The sequence below is a fragment of the Alexandromys fortis genome, unplaced genomic scaffold (assembly GCF_014885135.2).
Source record: "Alexandromys fortis isolate MF-2015 unplaced genomic scaffold, M_Fortis_MF-2015_v1.1 scaffold_53, whole genome shotgun sequence".
Classification (NCBI taxonomy): Eukaryota; Metazoa; Chordata; class Mammalia; order Rodentia; family Cricetidae; genus Alexandromys; species Alexandromys fortis.
The window spans coordinates 488,792-511,117 of NW_026067939.1; the positions used below are offsets into that span (position 1 = coordinate 488,792).

A 22,326-nucleotide genomic window follows, 5' to 3' on the forward strand; every position below is an offset into this window, starting at 1 on the left:
TTACCTTAAACCAAACAGCTTCACGAACTGAACTTCCCAGTAGGCACAGATGGGTGTCGTCTCTTCTTATTCCATGTCTTGCCCAGTCATAAACATGCTGCTTCTCGTCTGCACGTGTGTTCTAGTATGATCAGTTTACAAACGTGTTTTTAATTCTTTTAGTTGGAACCTTTGAAGAATCTCTTAAATAGATTGGAAATGGAATAGAGCAAACTAGAATCTCTAGGCAATTTTGTAATTAATATATGTTTCATACTAAAGTGCGGCAAAGCCTGTGTCATGACAGAAAGGAAAAATAACCAACTCAAGAAATAAACTTTATTGCATTCTATATCCTTGGCCACCAGAGAACATGGATATTTATAATGGTGCCAATTCTCCTTTTTTATATAGCTTGAACCTTGTTCTTTACAACTAAATATTCCCAATGATTGATAATATACTTGCCTAAACATGTTTATTCCTATTAATATGAATAAAATTTATACATATATTAAGCATTTAATAATATCTACTATATTCCAGGATCTAGGGTTTGGGTAATACACCTTGCTGTCAGGGAGTTGATAATATTAGACAAAAACTTCTAAAGTAATGAGCATGTTATGGGATGGAATCATGTTTTTCTATTTTCCTTTAATTTTTTTCATCTTAGCTGGCCCAGCTTTACAAAGAAGATGGTATCTATAGCAATGTAAACAAGAATAGATTTGCTGGATTGCGGGGATATGGGGTCTTCAGCCAAATGAAGTGATAGTGTTAGTACACTATTGGGGTTCAGTAGCTGCTATAGGCAGAAGCCTCAAGAGCTCATCCCTCTAAAGATACAGGGATGTGGGATCATAAGCTAAAGAGTTGTGTGTGGTGGTTCTGAAGCAAATGTAAATGCATTTGGCTTTTCCAGGGTTGTCAACTCCTGTTGAGCAGCAGAGTGATAAGTATGGGAGTTATAGTGACGTGGGTATAGACGTGAAGGACACATGAAGACAGCAGAGAAGCAGCGTGTGTAGATTGTAGACACTGGTCTGGGGAAGACACGTAGCATGACGGGAGGAGGACGGTGCACAGTCATGCAGGACTTTATCCCCCTTTGGTGCAGGGTTTTCCGCTCTTGTGAAGACTAGGAATGAACAGCCGTGTGAAGGTGGCAGACGGGTGTGCATAGGTCTAGAGAAGGAAGGCGACTTTGGGAAGGAGCCAGTCAAGGTGGAAGCTTGGCAAGATTGACACTGGGGAGAGCAGCAACAGAAGATGTAGTCAGACAAGCAGGAGTTTCAGGGGAGCTCAGACCTCAGGACGACTGTTTGAACAGAGACATAAATGTGACACATAAGATCACCCACCACTGGGGGAGTGAAATCTGTGTAAGAGGGGGAGTGGTCCAAGACTGTGCAGAGACCCCTAGGCAGAGGGAGGGCCTGCAGGACCCTGGAATATATAGAGGTGATGGTCTGCACATGCTTTCCGTGTGAATTTGAGTACATTCACATATGATTTCATGTGTGTATGTGTGTTACTTTTGTGTCCTCGGGTAAGCTCAGTCCCACCATAGTAAGCAGTCGTTTGTATACCCTCGCTTTTGGAAGTCACTCCGTCTATATCTTTATCACTGTTCTCAGTGTTGTTTCTGCCCTTGGAAGCATGTGGTCCAGTGGTTCCAACATACAATGCTTCACAGACAGGGAGGGTGTGTAGAGGTAATTCCGAAATGATGATGCTAGTGTGTAAGTGAAAGGTGGATGTGGCACCTCTGGCTTTTCTGGGGGCGTGGTGGCTGATGAAGGGTTAAGCAGTGTGGGCTGAAGAGGAGGTGAGCACATGTGCTCTGCGTTCATGCCATGGAGGCTCCAAGAAACTGACTGCTGAGCAGAGACTGAGCATTAGACAGAGTGCCGACTTGCCAGGACTGGACAGACTGACCTTGCTTCGGCAGAGCTGAGCCTTAGGACCAGAGGACTCTTCTTGAACACTGTGGTTAGTTACTTCTTCAGTTTAGAAACTTCAGTTTTCTGTTTTAGCGTTTTTGAAATATAAAACCCTGTTAAATAGCTAGAATTTTCTCTGAATACTATTAAGAATACTAGGATTAATCCTAAAAAATAAATTCTACTACATAGTCATGCTTTTAGAACAGATATCTTCATAGCCTCTATTCTAATTTCCAAAATTACGAAGGTACCATTTATGTCCAGCTTCTTTTAAAAAACTGACTGTCATCACCATTACTCTGTGTTGTTGGCGACTTGGAAGGTGCTGGTAAGAAAGCCTGACTTTCTTTACCGTGTTCAGAAGGAAAGCAACCCCAAGCATACACACTTTTATTTTTGTAACTAGTTAAGTTTTTTTGATTTTTTTTTTTTTTGTCCTGTCGAAAGGGAAAGTAAGCTGCCCTGTTCTAACGAGTGGTCTCCTAAGTTAACAGAACCTCAGGCAGCCGCCTCGGCCCCCACCCTCCAGCCCCCACCCTCCAGCATAGTGTGGGACTGAGCCTCCGAAGTGCATCCTGCTGCCCAAATCAAATTGCTCACTTAATAATTAATGTTCCTGCAATGGAATCACTTTCTCCCTGGAGGTTGACTTCAGATTTACCAGACACGCTGACAACACTGCACTCCTTATTCTCGCCACAAGACCTCAGCTTCTGCTTTAAAAAGGTCTGAATAAAGGATGCTTTTGTTCATACCTCGCCTGCCTGTGATATAGTGACACAGTGTCTGATGGCTGAATGGAATAGTTTTACAGTATGAGTGCTGCTTTCAGCGGAGGGGCAGGACTTGGGCTTTAGGAGGAAGTGAATTGGATAGGTCAGGAGAATGTACCATTCGTAAACACCCCTTTCCTTTTTTATTCACGTGTCAGGGCAGCAGCAGCAGCAGGCTGCTCAGTGTCCACCCCTGGGAAGTGCCAGAGGGAAAACAGCTTGGACTTCAGCTGCAGATTTTAGACCTCCATTTGATTCCCCCCCGGAGAGCTTGTCAAGTCCTTGGACTTCTTGCCTTAGAAGCTATTTGGAAACTAACATGGTTTAGTCCACTAACTGCATGTTGGGTAAATTCAAAACCCACATGCTCGTCCTCTTGCAGTGGAATAAGTCACATCTGATGGACATTTTCTGTGCTTATAGCATAGTAATGAACGTCTGACAGGCGCGACCTTTCATAAGACAACCCACACTATTGGCTTTCTGCCCAGAATATTGCTGCAACACTATCTGTGATTGGTTATCTCTTTATCATGCATTGCTTCACAAGGGGAAACGGCCCCCTTTTTAATAAATCTACGATGGCTGGCTGCAATATGCCTCACTGTAAGTATTTTGCGTGTGTGTGTGTGTGTGTGTGTGTGTGAGAGAGAGAGAGAGAGAGAGAGAGAGAGAGAGAGAGAGAGAGAGAGAGAGGAGAAGAGAGGCAGAGACAGAGACAGAAAGAGAGGCTGACTTTGAGTTGCTTAGTCTGGTAACACATGGCAAGGTTGTGGTACTATAGGACATTAGTGAATGCTACTTAGTAAATCTTAACCTATCTCTTTTCTCTACAGGTTGGTACTAAGAAGTGCCTTTCCTGACGTCTCTGCTGCTTGGAACCGCTTCTAGAGCAGCCTCTGCTTTTGCCTTGCTTGCTGCCAGCTAGACTGTGACGACAGCCCATCCGCCCTCCACCTCTAGCCCAGACACCCCCATTTCTACTTCTAATCAGGAGAAAAGCTCTGAGTATCTGCCATTGCCCTAGGCTGCTTTAGTTTAGAAGAAAAGTTTGCTGAAAAAGTAAGATACCTTCTGCCAGGAAATCAAGGAGGAAAAAAAAAATCATTTTCTCGATTTTGCTCTAAACTGCTGCATCTGTCTATGCCAAACTAATCAATACCGATTGCACCACCAAACTCCAGCGCAAATTCAGCTGTGAGGAGATTCCCTGTCAGACAACTTTGCTGAGAGCAGCTTGGAAATTCGGTGTCAGAGGGTCTGCCACGTTTTCATGCTTGCATTTTGGGCTCCAAATTGGCACTGGGAAGGGGTTACTGAGCACAAGGCTGATTCCAGGCCCTCCTGTAAGCACCCATCCACTCACAGTCCTGGTATTCCTCTCAAAACCAAAACCTCTTTGAATTAACAGTTTCATGCTGTGAATTTCTAGTGGAGGTCTAGTGATACTGAAGTCACACTTTTCCACGTGCCGTGAAAGCAGGGAGTGGGGAAGCAGCCTTCTGGACATTTTCATTACCATTTCACACTTCTGAGTTTTATCAGTTTCTATCTTGTTTTTTTGTTTTTGTTTTTTGTTTTTTTGGTTTTGTTTTGGTTACTGATTTTTCTTTTTCTTTTTCTTTTTTTTTTTTTTTTGAGAGGGGTTGGGTTTGTTGGTTTCATTGACCACTTAACTACCTGTAAAATATAAACATGGCTGTTAGTGTCACACCAATTCGGGACACAAAATGGCTAACACTGGAAGTATGTAGAGAGTTTCAAAGAGGGACTTGCTCACGGCCAGACACGGAGTGTAAATTTGCACATCCTTCGAAAAGCTGCCAAGTTGAAAATGGACGAGTAATCGCCTGCTTTGATTCACTGAAAGTGAGTAAATATTCTGTACTTCTAAGGATATGCAATGGTTGATTAAGGGGTATGGGCACACGGTACAGGAAGTTTGGGATTATGGATTGCTTTGTTAACACGTTAGTTATGCAGCATGTTCTGGTTCATGTGTTGGCCTGGGACACTCAATGATATGTCATAGAACCGAGTCCGGCCAAACTTACAAGGAACTTTACCAGGCCTTGAACTCCAGACGCCTTGATTTTTTTCCCCCTAGAGCAGAAAGTGTTGTGTACCGATGCAGTTGTAATACGATGATAACAAAGTGTGATCTTTGTTCAGCAATGGTAAATGTTCATGTTCAGCACTTTCATGTGTTAGAATAAGGCCAAGACGGTCACTGATTGAATATGAGTTGTTTTCCTTTGCTGGTAAACTTGTCAAGTTGTTAGAAATGAATGGCAGATTCTATGGATACATCTTTACTTTTCTGTGAGATAATTTTTAGTGGCTAAAGCCACGCAGTTTTGGGGAAACTTGACTAAATGTAAGATTTCTTTCACTTGCTATAGTAGCTTATGTGAACCACCTACTTTATTGAATGTGGTCTTTATATGTAGGTATGAACCAAATACTGTTGTTCATTAGATTTTTCGTACTGAGGAAACACATATGTTCTTTTCCTGTGAGAGTCTTGCCAGTTGTTACTTACTATGTTCTTGGTCAGAAATGTTCATAGTTAGCTTTGTGTTCATGGTAAGAAGAAAAGATTTGTGTTAGCATGTTTATCGAGTTTGAAATGGATCTTGTAAAAGATTGCAAGCATGTCTTTATTTTGAAATGCAAGGGCAAGACTAGAAATGTGTTCTGGGTACCTTCAACTTACTTGGTTTAATCAGATGGATTTTTGAATACTAAACACCTGCAGTTAATTCTTTGACACTTTCAAGATCCTGTCTACATCTGTAAAGAAGTCTCATAGTTCCATCATGTCTTTTTGAAAACACAGCATACTGTGATTCCAGTGCTGTTTTCACCACATCAGGGTGAGTTAGAGGTTAACCGTTTCACCCGGTTGCTTTTAGTTCACTTTGGGATTCTCACTTTGGTTTACTTTAGTTTTTTTTTGCCAAGAATTTTAAAATTTCAGTCTTTAGAACAGGCTAAGAGGAGGTGTGTAGTAGTAACCACAGATCTGTGTCAGGACGGTAGGCTATGGGCAGAGCCCTAGAGACACATAAGCAGGAGCTGTCAATTACTACTGCCCCTGCCTTGGCCTTGAAACACACTGATAAAGGCGCAGCATTGAGACGTTCCTGAACGTCAGTCTTAAATTCATGGTCAGGAATTCAGGGAGACAGGGATCCATAAAATGATGAGCAGAGGACTAATTGCTCTTGTCGGTAACCAGCCGTGTTTATAAGTAACTCCTTTTTGACCCAATTCCTAGCAAATCCAGTTTTTAATCCTATAGATAATTCTTGGTGAACTCCTAGCTATAAAATGAAGGACATTACTTTTGGCTGTGATGCTGAATGGTTTCACAGAAGACCTGCCTACACAGGGTTTGGAAACATCGTGAGCTATTAATATTCAGTTTCTATTTTTCCACCTCCAAATATTTTTTTAAGTTACTATTCACTTGTGGTCAGAGAACAGTTCCCCTTTGAGTAAAGTAGGGATCTTACAGACAGGCTGTGTGGTTAACGAAATTCAACCGCCACATCAAGGACTTTTTTAAAAAGCAACAACAACAAAAAGAATGTTAAGTTTTAAAATCTGTTTGTGAAATGATTTTTATTATACCAGTAATCACAGCAAAGTCCATCCCTTTCCTTTGGTTTTTCTAAAATAGGCTGAAATTTATAGTTTAAAAGTTTTTTTTAAATTTGGTAAAAAAATTTTTTATTTGATTAGACAGACAAATTAACACAAATTTATTTATAATAGAATTTTATACCCAGACAGTAGCTCCTTAAATGTTAGTAAAATAAGTAATAAGAATCAATCAACTTTGTTTGGATGTACAGTTAAGTACTTGTGTCTCCTGTGTCACTGAAAGAGCCCTCCTTCTTTATATGGTGTTTGGAATTCTACCTTTTAGCTAGTAGTCTTCTGGTGTTCATGTTTGTGGCTAAAATAGATCCAGAACACATCTTAAAACACTTAAGTATCCGTATGACTCATGCTCGAAGTTCTGAAGTTTGGAGCAATCTGAGGCTTGCAACCAGCAGATCATCTTTCTGGTCTCAGAGTAAACAGACGTTTTACAAGTAAAACTTGTAATAGCCTGACTTCTTTAATGAAATCTGCTTTCTGTATCGCTTTTAATCCCTGTTCCAGCCTCTTTTGAGTTCTTGAGCCATGAGATGGAGGTGGCTTGTGTAATCTACTATTTTTAGAAAGTTAGGAAAGCAAACCAAATACTCTCTGAGAGGACCCTGTGAGATGGCTGTACCCTTCAGCTGTGCCGTTTCAGACTTTGGCTGAGCTCCCAGGTGACTTAGGTTTATAGCTGACTTCTGGTTAGAAGAAGAGAATTCCCTTATTCCCTGGCCCCCAACACACACAAGCATGCGCGCGCGCGTGTGCGCGCGCGCGCGCGCGCGCGCGCACACACACACACACACACACACACACACACACCAAGTTTAACAGTAGAAAAGTGTTTATCTAAAGAAATCATTAGGCATATTACTGGAGATTATGGGAGAAAATTAGCTGATAGGGTTTCATTGGCACTGTGGTGATGTTAAGATTTAAGGGTGGGATTAAGGTTGGGTGTAGTACAGCAAAGCAGCTCTACTTCATAATAAATGTGTTACAACGGTTGGATTGTGGTAAGTAGGAATATATGTGCGTGCTACATCTTTCCAAATGTAAATATGAAAACTAAAGATGAGTAAGAGGTCAAGTGTATAAATTAAATAACATTTAAGTGCTTCATTAATTTAATTTTTATTTGCACTTGTAGTTTAAATTTATGGTAGTCTACAAGTGACTTCTGCCTATGGCTTGAAGGGCTTCTAACTTGCAGGTCCGTGTGCACGAGGCACTGCAGATATTCAGAACAGTTGACTAAGTGCATCATTGTTTTCTGAAGAAGGTTTTTGTGACTTATGAATGGGTCTCCCAAAGAGAAAAAAACAGATGGGAAGAGAAGGTCCCAGCACTGCAAGCTACCGGTAGAATGATGCCCTGTTTCAGTAGTGTTCTTTCCAGTCATGTTCATGCAGTGCTGCTCTGGCCTGGTCACTCAGCTTCAAGTTCAGAGTTTATGGGAAGAGTGGATGGAATGTATTTTCGTGTGGAGGTGAATGTATATAGGCTCAAAAGTGAAATATTTACTATGTCATCCATAGAGATAAACCTCTGGTGTTAACATCTGCATTAGACAGTAGGACTGATTTGATGAGATTCCCTCAAAGTAATGAAGCTAATTTCAGAATATCTCCTGTTATTACCACAGAGTATTTGCACCATAATAATGGCTGGTATCATTGCTGTTCTTTTAGAGATACCAGATCATGGTCTTTTCATCATGTTTTAAAAACAATTTTATCTGAAATTCTGGCAAAACAAAATGCATGAGATGTGGCAAGTCCATTCAGTTTTGCACTATCATTTCAATGTTGTACATTCCTCCTTGCACTGACTCCTGCTAAGCATTTGATGTCCTCTTCCTGACAGCGCTTCACATGCGGTGTTCAGTTTGAAAAGACATTCACATCCTGTATTCTAAAGCCTGTGCACACACGTGTGCATTGTTTCCTTCAGTGAGCGGTTGACACAGCAGGTCCTGTTCCTACAGTAATGCTCTCAGAGATGGACTCACAGAAAGACACAGCTTGTGAAGCAGTGTTACTGGCTTTCACTTTTCTTCCAGTAAGCAGAAACTTCACAACTCTGAGACGTTCCTGTGCCTGTGTGGCAAAATCATTAATTCTGACAGGAACATTTCTGTAACAGAGTGCCCAGTAGTTACAGCTGCTTCAGCAGTCCTAATAATAACTCTAGACATGTGCCTGTTCGTGTCCTTAAATTCTTTAGAAATATATTTTTATTCACTTTTTCTTATTTTTGAGATTATCATATAGCTATATTATTTCTCCCTTCTATTTTCTCCCACCAAACCTTCCAGTATACTCTTGCTCTTTTCCAGACTCATGGCCTCTTTTTTTTTTTTTTATAAATTGTTGTTACATGCAAACACACACATACACTCACATACACACACACACACTTGTATTTTTCCTCTAAACACGAAAGTACAACCTGCTCCATCTATAAAACGTTACTTGTATGTATGTTTTCAGGTATTGGGTAACCAATTACTGTGCTCTTCCCTGAGTAGTATTTCTCCTACTCTGAAGATTCCTTACTTGCCTGTAGTTCTTTGTGTAGTGCTGAGGCCTCCTGGTATTTCCCCTGTTCACTTTGGCATGCCTCTTGTTATTGTCCTAGTAAACACGTAAGCCGTCATGTTGATACAAACTTTATGGGTGAGCGCCTGACATTATGAGGAGACACAGTCTCACAACAAACTCCCTGGCCCTCTGGCTTTTGACAATCTTTCCAACCCCTCTTCTTCTATGTTTCTTGAGCCTTAGGTACAGGGCTGTTTTGTAGATGTAGCCCCTGGGAATGGCCTGTCCAACTCTGCATTTTGATTGGTGTGGTTTAGAGAGCTATCTTAACTGAGTGACTATTTTTTTAAACTATCAGACAAACAAAATGGAAGATGTAAAATTACTTAAGGCACAGATTCTTGCTGTTTTCCTTTCTTTTGTAAGAATTTAACATACTGCTTTTCCCTTTTCCTCATTAAATCTTTTTCACTGTGTTAGAGTGATCAAGGGAAAACTACTTTAACCCAAAGTATCATAGAGTGTAAACAGGTTCAAAGTTTGCCTGCATGTCAGATATCTGCAAGTACTCACATTCATTCAGTAGCCTCCTAGCAGGGCTGTGGAAGTTCTCTGTGATCTGTAGGGTTAACCTAGTGTCATGGGAGTGGAGCATGCATCCAGTTCACTCGTGTGCTTCCAAACACAGAGTGCTTCTCAGACCCAAGGCCACACAGGGACCTAGGGTGTGTTGTTTACCCTGTCATTTTCCTTGCTAAGGGTATGTGGAGGACTTGAGCTATTGGCATCACCTTTCATGCTGAGCAGCATCTCAGCCTTCCCACAGACCTAGACAAAGATTCGTATTTTCTTATAGAGAGAGCCTAGGAAGGAAATTTCGAGGCTTTATGTAAAAAAAAAAAAAAAAAACTTGAACAGACACACATTCTGTGCTTTTAGGGGAATAATTTTCAGTGTTTTTTACTTCAGTCAGAATTCATGAGAGTCAGTAGAGATGGTTAAACAAATGACCTGTGATTACACTGCTGATAGAGATTCATATGCATAAACTCAAGTAAAAGTGACTGGAAAGGTTGAATTGAAAATATTTAGTTGTGCGATGTATTGTGTATTAGAACAGTAATTTCCTGTGAACTTCACTGAAGCAATAACACTAGATAATATTAATTCTAGTAAGCATTAATTTAATAGTCATTTACAATATGCTAAACAACTGTAGTTTTGTAAATAACATATTTCTTGTATAGTTATCATCAAATACATGTCTACTTATATCAGCTCTATTTGACATTAATATTTTTTGTTTTTTTTAAATTTTGAGTTATGCTTGATTTGCTAGGGAAAAAACTTTTTTATACTATGGAGTTTTTATTTTGAGAATTTAGTGACAGTTTTCAAACTATAGAACACATTATATACTATAATTTGATTGGCAGACTAACTTTAAAATGTCTTTGGGCTTTGGCCTCACCCTTTCTTCTTTTGTTTCCTCCAAAATCTCTGCAACTTTCAAACCATCTCGTTTAGGACCAGGTGGATCTGATCTTTCTGAGTCCTAGAGACACGCGGATGCGATGTAAGCATCTGAGCTGCGAAAGGTCAGAGTCAGCTTTCATACTCCCACTCCACAGCATTTGGCATCAGCAGGAGTTTGAATTTTCGTCAGTTGTCTAAGCCTGTTCAGTGTCTTCTGCAGTTCCCACTGTTCAGGGTTCTTCATCTTAAGTTCCCGAGAAGCACATGTCTGCTAAATTTAGCATTATTTTAGCACTGTAAGATGGACTGGGCAGCACCAAGAACCCAGCCTTTTCTGGGAAGAGCAGAAGAGGTAAAACCTGGTACACTCAAAGTCTGAGGTCCCTTGGTCTGCACCATGGTTTTCCTGACCTCTCATTGGCTGATTTGTCTTGGATTGCTGGGAACTATAGTGGTTGCTCAGCTATTCCCTAATTAAAATTATTTTTCAGGTACTGTGTAAAGAGAAAAATGGTGTTCTAGTTTCAGCCACCAGGATGAGAGAATTACAGAAATTACTACCCCCAGGAAAGTCCCAGAATCCAAAGAAATCTCTTTGGCAAGTCTGGGAGTGTGGTGATCACTGAAGGGAAGACCCTTCTAAAGGGAAACTTCAGTACTCCTCTACCAACGAGGCCAGCGCTTTGTTTTGGTTGTCAATAAAACTTGATATCACAGAAATTATTTTTTGTTTATGTAGATGCTTTTTTTTTACTTTCCTATTAAATAAATAAATAAATAAATGAATGTATATGTTAGTGAATTTTGTATGGCAGAAGAGTCTGTTGATACCATAATTTTCATTTGTACTTCCTTTGCAAATGTAACTTTTATTTATTTGGTATAGAGTAAAATGAGTTAATAGATACTAAATTCCTTTGTGTTGATCACTGTCTTCATTTTATGACAATAGCCTTTACAACAACTCTTTGATATAGTATTTGACAAACAGGCACAGTGAAATACAGAGAAGTCAGATGTGGGGCAACTAGTAAGCTGGGGTCCATGCCTGGTGGTTTGATTGCAATTTCCATACTCAGTCACGCCATACCAAACATTGCTTTTCAACTTACATATCCGTGTGCAGAGGCCTCAACAAAGAAATCACAGCAGCACTTCAGCATACATGGTGTTACAGGGAATATTGAAGGCGTTGGGCCTTCAGCAGTAAATAAACACACATAATTATGTTTTGACTTAACAAGTAGATCAAGAATGGAACCCACGATTTAACAGGAAGATTGTGGCTTCAGACACAAAGGTTGAGTCTGTTCTAAATTATAAGAAAATGAGTTCAGGTTTACCTTCACAGACAGTACCACTATATCAGCTAGATAGCTGCCTGGGTGTATAGAAAAAGGGACTGAAGAGATGGTGCTTAAGAACACATGCTGCCCTCCCAAAGAACCCAGGGTTAGTTCCCAGCCCCCACACAACTATCTGTAACTCCAGTTCCATAAGGTTCTGTGCCTTCTTCTAAACCCCATGGTTACAAGCCTTGCAGGCAGTACATATACATACATGCATACAAAATAAAATCAATGTATAAGAAGAAAAATGGCCCAGTGTCTTCATTGTTTGACTTAACTCAGTTAAATCATCCAGGCCACTCTGAGAAACCAAAGTAACTTTAAGTGTTCTGGGCTTTGCTCTAAAACTCCAACCACTAATTAAACCCAGGAGATTCCACAGACACATTGTAAGCTCCATTTTTTTTTCACAGATTTTAAATACAATTTTATTATAGTAACAATTAAGGGTCAGATGTGAAAAATAAAGACATTTAGGAGCTGAGAAGGGCTACGGATTGAATAATTTAAAGAGGATAACAAGCATGTTCTGCTCAGACTTTGCAAAGGCAGAAGTTAAAAATTCTCTTCCCATGGTGTTGTTTATGGGGAGACCTGTGTAAGGACGGAATGAAGTGGAGGCTAGGAGGAGTTGCCATTTATAGGGAGACCTGAGTTAGGAAGGGATGGGGTGGAGGTTAGGAAGGGGTGGGGTTTACAGGGAGACCTGGGTTAGGAAGGGATGGGATGGAGGTTAGGAGGGGATGAGGTGGAGATTACAAGGGGGTGGGGTGGAGGTTAGAAGGGGGTGGGGTGAAGGTTACAAGGGGGTGGAGTAGAGGTTACAAGGGGATGGGGTGAAGGTTAGGAGTGTTGGTTGGAGTTTACAGGGAGACCTGTATTAGGAGCGGGTGGTGTGGAGGTCAAGAGGGGAAACTCCTCAACAGTAATGGGAAGGTCAATGTGAGAGCAAACTGAAGGCGGGAAGGGAGGGGCATCTTTAGTGGTTTAACTTTACCTTTTCCCATAACTACTTACTGACTCTGAAACCACAAATGGGAACAGAAACAGAGTCCCCAAAAGAAAAACTCAAAAGCTCCAGACCCAATGCTTAGGGTACTGTCTTGGATGACCCCACTTAGATGGAACTCTATTTTAACCCAAGGTCTCAGTTTCAATGCTTATAGAATGCTACAGTTATCTGAATTTATCTAGTGGTGCATAAGTTGTATTTTGTGTTGGTGTGAGTTTGAGGCTTGACTATCAGGTCCCAAATCTTGTTGATTCAGGGCCCACAGGAGTCCAGTATGCTGTTAGAGTTATCTCTGCCTGCAGTGCAGACTTAGAGTTGCTCATATCTACATCCAGGCTGTTCTTCCACGAGGCAGGGACCATCTGCAGTTAATAGTTGTCAGGAAATTACACAAAATAAAACACAGAAAATGAAAGTTCGCAAAGCTGGGGAGTTTTCCTATCATCTCCCGTTTCTGCACAGATACGGACATAATCAGTGTTTAGGATCTGCCTGTGATGGATAAATTACATGGGTAATTCATTCTTTCCCATGTTACTGCATCCAGGCGATAATTTGCTTTCAGAAATCATTGCTCATCTAATATTCTAAAATCGTCCATAGACTGAAAACAAGTCTAGTAGCTTTTCCCTATGGAGGAAGCCCTTCTATCCAAACAGCTTCTAAAGAGGGCAGAAAAGTTTTTAAAGAGCCATTGGAGAAAAGCAGACAAAGCCCTCTTTTGGTCGCTGACATCGTTTCTCTATAAAGATTATTCTCCTGAAAGAGAGGCATCCCCCAGAAGAAAGATGAAGAAACACTTAAAGAATTAATTATTAAATAAGGAATCCTGCTAAGGAAGATTTGTGTCCTGAATGAATTATCCCACCATTATCTCCTATCTCTTCATGGCTAAGTGGTGACTAATGAGATCTAAGTCTAGCCATGAGAAAAGATTATCATCATGGTTTTTATTTATTGGACTCTTTTATTTTCTCTGAGGAACTTTTGCTTCCAGGCATTGTTTCCCATGAATCTTAGCAGAGTTAACAAAAAAAAAAAAAAAAAAGAAAACGTCCACATAAGAAACTTAAATAGATTTAAAAGTAACAAAATAAACCCCCAAACACCCCCAAATGAAAAAAAAATAGTACAAAACTATCAAAAGCCCCGAACAACCCTTAGCTCAGCTTCTGACGAATTATAAATCATTATTCATGTTTAATAAGAGTCATTTACATAAAAAACATTTTTACAGTGGGATCTATTTCAATAGCTTCTGTAATACTTGTAACCTGTCATTGAAGTTTAGTAGCTTAGCAATGTACGATTGCATTCAAAGTTTTCAATAGGCAGAGCAGTAAATGCAGAGGGGTTTTAGCATCTTTATTAGTGACTGTTGGCTTCTGTAATTTCTGCCAAGGATGAATAATGATAGGGAAGAGATTTTCTCTATATGTGTATACATACACACAGGCATACATGCTAAAGATTTAACTAAGATCTAATTAAGGGCTGGAGAGGTGACTCAGTGGATCAGAACACTAGTTAAACAAGCATGAAGACTTGCATCCAAATCCAAAACTGGGGGACAAAGACTGGCTGACCAAAGAAGCCAGCCGGCAGCCAAGCCTATCTGAAAAGGCAACCTGCTGGTTCAGTGAGAGATGCTGTCCAAAGGCCTTACAGTGTCCACCTGCATAGCTACCAGGTATACTATAAAATATGTGCTACTTACAGATCTTAGTTGCAGGAACAGACGCTATTCTTGCCCTGTTCATTGCTCGCTCTACTACACACTGTTGAAAACCCCACAAAATATGCCTCTGTGGTTGTTGATAGACTTGGGGTTGTTGTGAGATCATAAAATACTACCATTTTGATTTTTGTATATTTGTTCAAAAACACACTGGAAACATTTAGTCTTTGGAGAAGTGGGGTAATTGGCACGTTTTCAGCAGAGTGGTCAGACTGCTGGTTTTCATACGGCAAGAGAGTTACATAAGCGCATTGTCACTGTCTGTGATCCTGTGAGAAACTTGAGTCACATTGATTTTTAGACAACATATTTAGAAATCATTAATTTTACTCAACTGATTTGTTCATCATCTACCTGTTACGTAAAGTAGAAAGTTCAGAACCAGTTAAGTTACTTTTCCAAGGTCACACTGTCAGAGGCAACCTCCCTGGTACTTGAACACAGGTAGTCTTGTCTAAATGATTAATACTGAGAAACATATGGCATGACCTTGTGCCTACATTCTATATTTAATTGCCAACGAATTCCTGTATGTAAACGTTGCGCAAGTATTGTGTTGCGTTGCAGCCATTGCCTGAATTTAAAGGGTACATTAAAAAACAAACTCTTGGAACATGCTTTCTTAACAATACAGTCTCTGAATGATTGCTAATAACATACTCTCATTCAAAATAGGAAACATTTCATTTTTAGCCCAGCGGCCTTAGAACATAGAATACAAGTCTCAGATCAAGTTGCATTTGCATGTTTACCCACCACACAGAGAACGAATGAGGTAGCAGATCAAAATACAGCGTGTGCTAGAAAACAAATTCACCAGAGTCCCCGGCATCTGAGACAAAGGTCAGCAGTGACGTGAGAGGGCAGTAGATAAGGAGGCCTCTCAGTTAATGGCTACCCCTAGTTCTTTCGGGTAAAACGGAGTGTCTCCTTTATTAACTGATAGCCGAGTCCATGCAGCTGCAGATAGCATTTTGCATGAGATTAAGATTTCATCTTATTTTGTGAGTTTTACTGGGAATAATATTTGTGAAGTCTTCCGTGAGTATCATGTGACATTAGAATGTAGGTGGTCCCACTCAGAGTTTTGACTCTTGAAACATCTTCCTGTCATGTGTTGTATTTATGTGTTTATGACTCTAATAGGACAGTTCGGGAATTATCTAGGACAAAAAATTATAGTAAATTTTTATTCTTTGTATATCTTCAATATTTACTTACTATACTAATAATGCCAAAACATCTAGTTCAAGTAATTTTTCATGTAATATAATAATTTTATTAAATAATTTTAAACTGCTTATATCTTTCTTTTTAAGACTTTGTATCACAGTTAAATGGCTGTATCATTTTGTATCACATAAAAATGACTATAAATAAATTACTGATTTCATTTTATTCAAGATGTGGCAGAAAGAGGATATTGTGCTAAAAAACTTGGCTTTAAGAACATTAAATAAATTCTTAGGCTTCTTAGATCGTTCATAAGTATTAGTGCAATCCTGAACTCTTATTAAACAGATACATCAAATATTAGGGCTCATACTTCTCTCTTGGCAACACATGAGTCTTCTCCCGGAGCAGTTCAGTTTCACAGTACTAGCTGGTAGGACAAGAGCCCTTTCGCCAGAGGATCAGTAGTGTGTTTCCATTAGCCAGTGTCTTGAATATATTGATTTAGACATAAAATTAGTTAGAAATATATATGTATGTTACAAAATTGAAAGCTGCATGGATTCTGATATACCAAACTGGCTTTTTCTCTAGAACCACTTAGAATACAGGGAAACCTTTGCGGTGTTTTTTTGCCCTTAGATTTCATTTCTCTGGCTTCTCTGTTTTCTTTATTAATTTCCTATAGATTGAGGTTTGCTTTTTCATTCCCCTTGGTGTTTTCTGAGTGTCTAGGTTGGACTTCACTCTGTTTTTATGGAATTAAACTTTTCCTGAAAACTCTAATTTCAAATAAACATTGATGCCAAGAGTGATGGAGAATGTGGCCAGCAGGGGTTTTTACTTCGAGCCTTCTGCTGCCTCTGAACTCTTAGTCTGATGTGTGTGTTCGGAGTGATCACACAAAGCCACATGCCAAGAGTTCTGTAAGTTAGAAACAAAACAAGCAGCAAACCCACCTTCTGCTGCACAGAGAGTCCATTCAACCAGGCCTTTTTACTGCAAAGGAGTCTGTGACTTCCGTCTTTCCCTTATCTCGTGCTAGTTCCTCATTTATAACATTGCTTCAAAGGATTGAGAGGATTCAGTAAAATCTACTACATCATATAAATCGCTAGATATGTGGATATCACATACAATACAGAACATCATGTTGTTCTGGTCTGAATGTTGGAATTCGGTCTGAATTATCATTTTCCTTTGTATAAGGAACTTTGTCTCAGTTTAGAATAAATGTGATTATTTTGCATATTATACTGTACAAGATAACTGTTGTTTTATTGTAAAATCGAAAAGGTACTCCATGAGATAGGTATAAACATAGTCTTATACAGTAGGCTGTTTACTTACCTATCATGAACAGAAAACAACCCCTAAACCGAGCATAAGTTTGACTTCACATTAGTGAGGCAGTATTAATGGAATATTTTTTTGCCTGTTCCTAAAACCCATTTAATAAATGTAGTCATCCATGAATGGAAAACAGTTATAAACATCTGTGCTGACATTAATCCCGTCCAAAATAAATGCTTCTTTAGTTCTTTGCTGTTCTACAATAAATAATCATATTTTACATTACAAATGCAATATGTGAATATAATACTAAAAGATTCAGACATTTTAAAGATTTCATTACTTAATTACATATTTATGTATGTGTGTATGTTTATGCATGTGGGTATGTGCGTGTGTGAGCGCAGGTGCCCATAGAGACCACAGGTGTTGGATCCTCCAGAGTTGGAGTTTCAGATGACTGTGACCTTGTGTAGATGCTAGGAGTATAGCTTGGGTCTTTTGAAAGAGTAGGATGGGCTCCTCACCACTAAGCCATTTCTCTAGTCCTATAATATGTGCTTTTTTTAAAATGTAAACCTTATATTTATTCAGTAAAGTTCCTGCCCACGGTAGCATGAATCTTGAGTCTACTTTGTTTGTTTCATCCTCTTATTCTTTTGCTCCTTTTATATTTACATGTGTATATCAAGCCACAGATTCATCTTTGTCTTCATGAGATTCCAGAGAGTTTCTGCTAATGTAGAGTATAAACATCAGGTCTGTCTACACTCCCTCTTTAATGGTCCAAAGATAGCACCCCAAAATATTCTGATTACTTTAACCTATTTTTTTTTCTTTTTATACTTGTCGTAGACAAGGAACCAGTGCTAGCTATTGAAATAATCCAAGCTATCCAAAGGCATTATTAGCCTAACTCAGAAGTTTGAGACTTGACGAGGTTAAGAGAAGAGTCCTTTCTCTTTCTTTGAACAGCATGATATGCAAATGCTGCTTTTATATCCTAAGTATGAGTTGTGCACTGACCGGTGCAGTTAGTCATGCCATACTGCCTTCTTGTTAAGGCTGTTATTGGGTTTTGCCCATGCTGTATTGCTTTGTATTGATTTTGTGTGTGGCAGTGAGTTAACTGTATTATTTAATGTTAAAAGAAGATCAGATATGTGTTTACTGGAGTTGTTTGTAGACTTTTAATTGAATTGGTTTTTTTTTTTTTTTTGAGTTTTTCGCATGTTGAGAGACAATTAGGAGAAAAGTATAGGATTACCTGTGAGGGCAGGGAAGATAAAATGTATCTCCAACTTTTGGTAGTTGCCATAAGTGGTACAATCCCATCTTCTTGCAATCATGAAATCAATTTGTAGTTAGTTAGCAGATGTGTAAGGTTGGAAATTTCACTTCTGTGCTGCTTATAAAAAGCCAAATGGGTTTAGCACCATAAAATACTCAGGATTTCTCAAGAGAATTTCACTTCTATAAGAGTGGTTCCATGATGAAGGTTCTGTAGGGAGAGGATAACAGTGTGTAAGCATGTTGCTGCTGACATTTGGGGGTCATGGAGATGGAAAACTAAGCCAAGGATTAAGTTGGAGATCAGATGAGAGATTTTATTATCTTAATGGATTGCTCCCTGTTTCATAATTTTTTAAAGAGGAAACAGAGCTAATATTTACTTACTTTCTTTGACATTGATAATCTGATTTTCCAAGCTTTTTCTTTTTCCGTGTGTGCATGTCTCTGACTGCTTGTGTGTGCAGGTTACACATGCACATTGTGCACCTGACTGCACATCTGGAAGGCAGTGTAAGATCAGGTGTTTTCCTCCGTTGCTCTCTAATTGATTCACCGATTCATTGAGTCTGTGTCAGTCACCGATCCTAAAGCTCTGTGGTTTGGTTTCTACATCCTGCAGACATGTCCCAGGTTTCTCATCTGTGCCTCCCGACTGCACCTGAAATATAGATGCCTACCGCCCTTGACTGAGCTTTCTCCCTAGCTCCCAAACTTCAAGTAATTCATCTCTTTATATAAAGAATACCTCAAGCATGCTACCATGCTCATTCTTGTCTGCGCATGAATGTCAGTTTTCATTCTAGCATTTCACTTGGCTCTAATGAATAAGAAGGTTTTATGTCCCATCAGCACCCAGGCACGAGCCAAAGCAGAGTTAGAGAAAGATCTTCAGAAGACAAGTCTCTCTAGATAAAACCAGGATTCAAAGTGCACACGGTTACGCTTGTGCTCCCTCTCTGCTTGCTGTCTCTCAGTAAGGCTGTGTTTTGTTAATCCTATGACGTTATGGTCCTCAATGTGTTTTTAATTAATTTTCTTTTGGTTGAGCTGATGGTAGTATGTACTGGGGCATTCTGACCCATAACCTTTCGCCACCCCTGACTTGTTTGACAAGTGTATGAATTTTGAGAAGCGACCAAGTTTTTTGAAATGCATATTAAATATTGGCCTCAATCACCCTTTTAGGAATTTTAACAATAGAATTGTGAAAGCACTGTCTTAAAGGAAGAAGGAATATGAGGGGTGGTGTAGACAAGACAACTTGCAAATGCCTTGGAGAGTCTTTTTGCCCTTGCTGAGGGACCAGTGTATGACAATAGGCTCCACTCCAGTGGATGGGAGTCAGTATTCTCATGGTTTTTCTGCAGTGTGTCCAAGAGCATTTTGTTCCAGGTTTCTGTACGAAGCCTACGGCCCTCAGAAATGTGCATTTTCTTACTCCACAATTTGCTCTATGTCTCAGCTTAGTCAGAGCCTCTGACAGGATTAGATGCTTTCTACAGCTCTATATTCCTGATTAACAACACTTGCTTTACCATAGCTCACTAGGGCTGTACTAAGTACTCTTGTCTGCGAAGGATTATACTATCCAGGAACCTTGAAGTGTTCTAGATGTATACAGAGCTGGCTTTTCTTCTTAGTACTGTAGAGACATTTTTAGAAGGCATGTTTTTTTTTTTTTTAAATATCTTTCTTACCTTCCTTTTAAATTGGTGGGTAGAAGATAAAGTAATTCATTTTATTAAATTTTTGTTTTAAAATCCTTTTTTTTTGCTGTTTCCCATGACCTTTGTTTTCAAAACGAGAAAAGAACCTGATGTACACTGACTTTGATAAGTATGTATCCATTTAGTATAAATCCTTCTTCTTTTTTTTTTTTTTTTTTTTTTTTTTTCGAGACAGGGTTTCTCTGTGGTTTCGGAGCCTGTCCTGGAACTAGCTCTGTAGACCAGGCTGGTCTTGAACTCACAGAGATCCGCCTGCCTCTGCCTCCCAAGTGCTGGGATTAAAGGCGTGTGCCACCACCGCCCGGCTACAAATCCTTCTTTTTCCTATATCTTCCCTGTTGAGGATAGGCTGTCCTATCTGTACAGTGATGTATTGTCTTTTAAAACACTATTACAATTATATTCTTTAGAAATATGGATTTTCGATGAATACTTAGTATGGTTTCATATTATTTTGTTTGTTATAGAGTTTCATGTCTTTGTATACTTTATTTAATTTTTATAAATCTTCAGATAATTCTATCAAGCTACTTGAAAAAAAACCCTACTTAATCATCTTTAAATTTCTAATTGTTCCTTTTGTTTAATAGTGAAGTGATTAGAAAGGGTGATAATCTCGTACGAGTTAAGGTCATTATTTTGTTCTTTGTCTTTGCTTTGAGGTTTACTTATATAATGCGCAGTCATCCTAGGTTCTTAGGAAAAGGTTGTCTCATACGGGTAGTCCAGCATTCCTAATGCTGTCAGGCTAGAACTCTGAGTATAAATTCTATGATGTCCTAGGACAGAGGGAAAAGGGATGGTTCTACTTAGGTGAGCTTTGACAGCATGAGGAAGTCAACAAGCCAATTCTCTAGAAAAGGCTTCTCAGGAAGCTGTGCTTATAACGAGTTGAAATACTGTTTCAGAGAAAAGCAGGGCACCATTGGTGGAAAAAGACAAATCTGAAAGTAATTGCTCTTTGAGCTCAATTTTACCAGTAAAATGTATTTATCTTAAAAACATTCCTGAAAGGATCACATTTAATGCGTTTCAAATTGATGAGTAAGTCTTGAAACCCCGCAGGTAATTCTGGAATACCGTTACCAGTTTTGGTCTGGCCATCATGTTGGAACTGTAAAGGTTTTGTTTCATAACATGTTGTTATATTCTAATAGCATAAATAGTTATCAGCACAAGCAGAAGGACAAAGTGTTTTAGGTTTATAAAATTAATGCAGATTTCTTCCACTGTCTGGTTCAATACTGCATTTGAATTAAAGTAGGTCTTGATCGATGGAAAATCATTTGCTGTGGGTTTACGGATCTCATTCTCCATAGCTTGGAAGATGCATTGGCCAGAAGCAACTGTTCACCTACACATAGTTCTTTCATGAGCTTGATGGATTTGGGCCCCAGGTTTATCATTACTGCATATGTCTGTGAAGAGACAAGCTGCAGTCTCGTTTCTAAGCCATAACCAGCTAGTAAGCCAGTTTGAGGAATAGCAATGAATCAATACAGACTCGGAGATCAGACCAAGATTACAGCCAGCTGTCAAAGTATAATACTTAGCTTTGATGGTTATTGTGATTTTCCAGTATTGGGTCAGTGTTTAAAATGTCATATACCACCTACCCTATTTTTATTTTGCTAGAGAAGAGGTTACCAACATTTTGATGTAACCTAAAAGAGAAAGTAGATCCCAATGGCTGCCTGAAGTCCTCATTAGAGTAACAACAGAAGCAAGTCATTGAGTAATCAGCCTTTTAAGTAATTAGTGTTTTTTTTTTTTTTTTGAGGAAAAAAAACACTTTAGCATTGAAAATTTAGGTGGTAGATTTTATCTACACTTTTCAAGTCTGTATTTAAGATTTGCTATTTTTACACCTAGTTGTGCCTGCGACGTTTAAGAGTTTTGTTGAGTGTTGCGACATGAGTTTTTTCTTTGCCACTTTCAGCATAAAATTCCCACGGACCACAGATTTCTGCCAGTGCAATCAGAAGAGGCCCAAGGAATGAGGCCATGTGACGTAGGCCCTTTACATATTAGGGTAACAGGGAGTGGAGAGGGACTTGCTTAATTGTGTTCATCAATTTGTCAAGGTCACCAGGACCTCTGAAACCTGAGTACTTGCCAAGTCAAGTAGAAAAACCTGACGATGCTGTCTTCATCCCATGAGGACAGCCACATCAGCTCTCCTGACAGCTGAAAACCACTCTAGGTCCAGCCCGACTGAAATCTTTTTTTGAATAAAATGATGCTTTGTTGGTTGCATCAAAGTCCATAGCATGCTTTGTTCTTAAACAAGTTCTTCCACATTCCGTGCATGTTATGTATTATAGAGTAGACTATATTTTATAGTCAATCTGTCTGCATTTTCTCATA

General features: G+C 39.3%; 1 protein-coding gene across 24 annotated transcripts in view; it reads left to right on the forward strand.

Annotated features, from left to right (window-relative positions):
• The window catches only part of Mbnl1 (muscleblind like splicing regulator 1), a 172,599-nt gene that overhangs the window by 52,042 nt on the left and 98,231 nt on the right, over positions 1 to 22,326 (forward strand). For 16 of the 24 annotated variants that reach the window (XR_007592757.1, XM_050147535.1, XM_050147533.1 and 13 more), the window contains exon 2: positions 3,538 to 4,570. The exons of 4 other annotated variants lie outside the window; for them this stretch is intronic. Coding sequence is in view for 17 of the 20 variants with exons in the window: in XM_050147535.1 (XP_050003492.1) it covers positions 4,397 to 4,570 (174 nt within the window). In the remaining 3 variants the exon portion in view is untranslated. Of the gene's footprint in view, positions 1 to 3,078; positions 3,308 to 3,537; positions 4,571 to 15,495; positions 15,515 to 22,326 lie in introns of those variants that run through there. 4 more of the 24 variants (XM_050147534.1, XM_050147547.1, XM_050147536.1 and 1 more) reach the window with 4 other exon arrangements.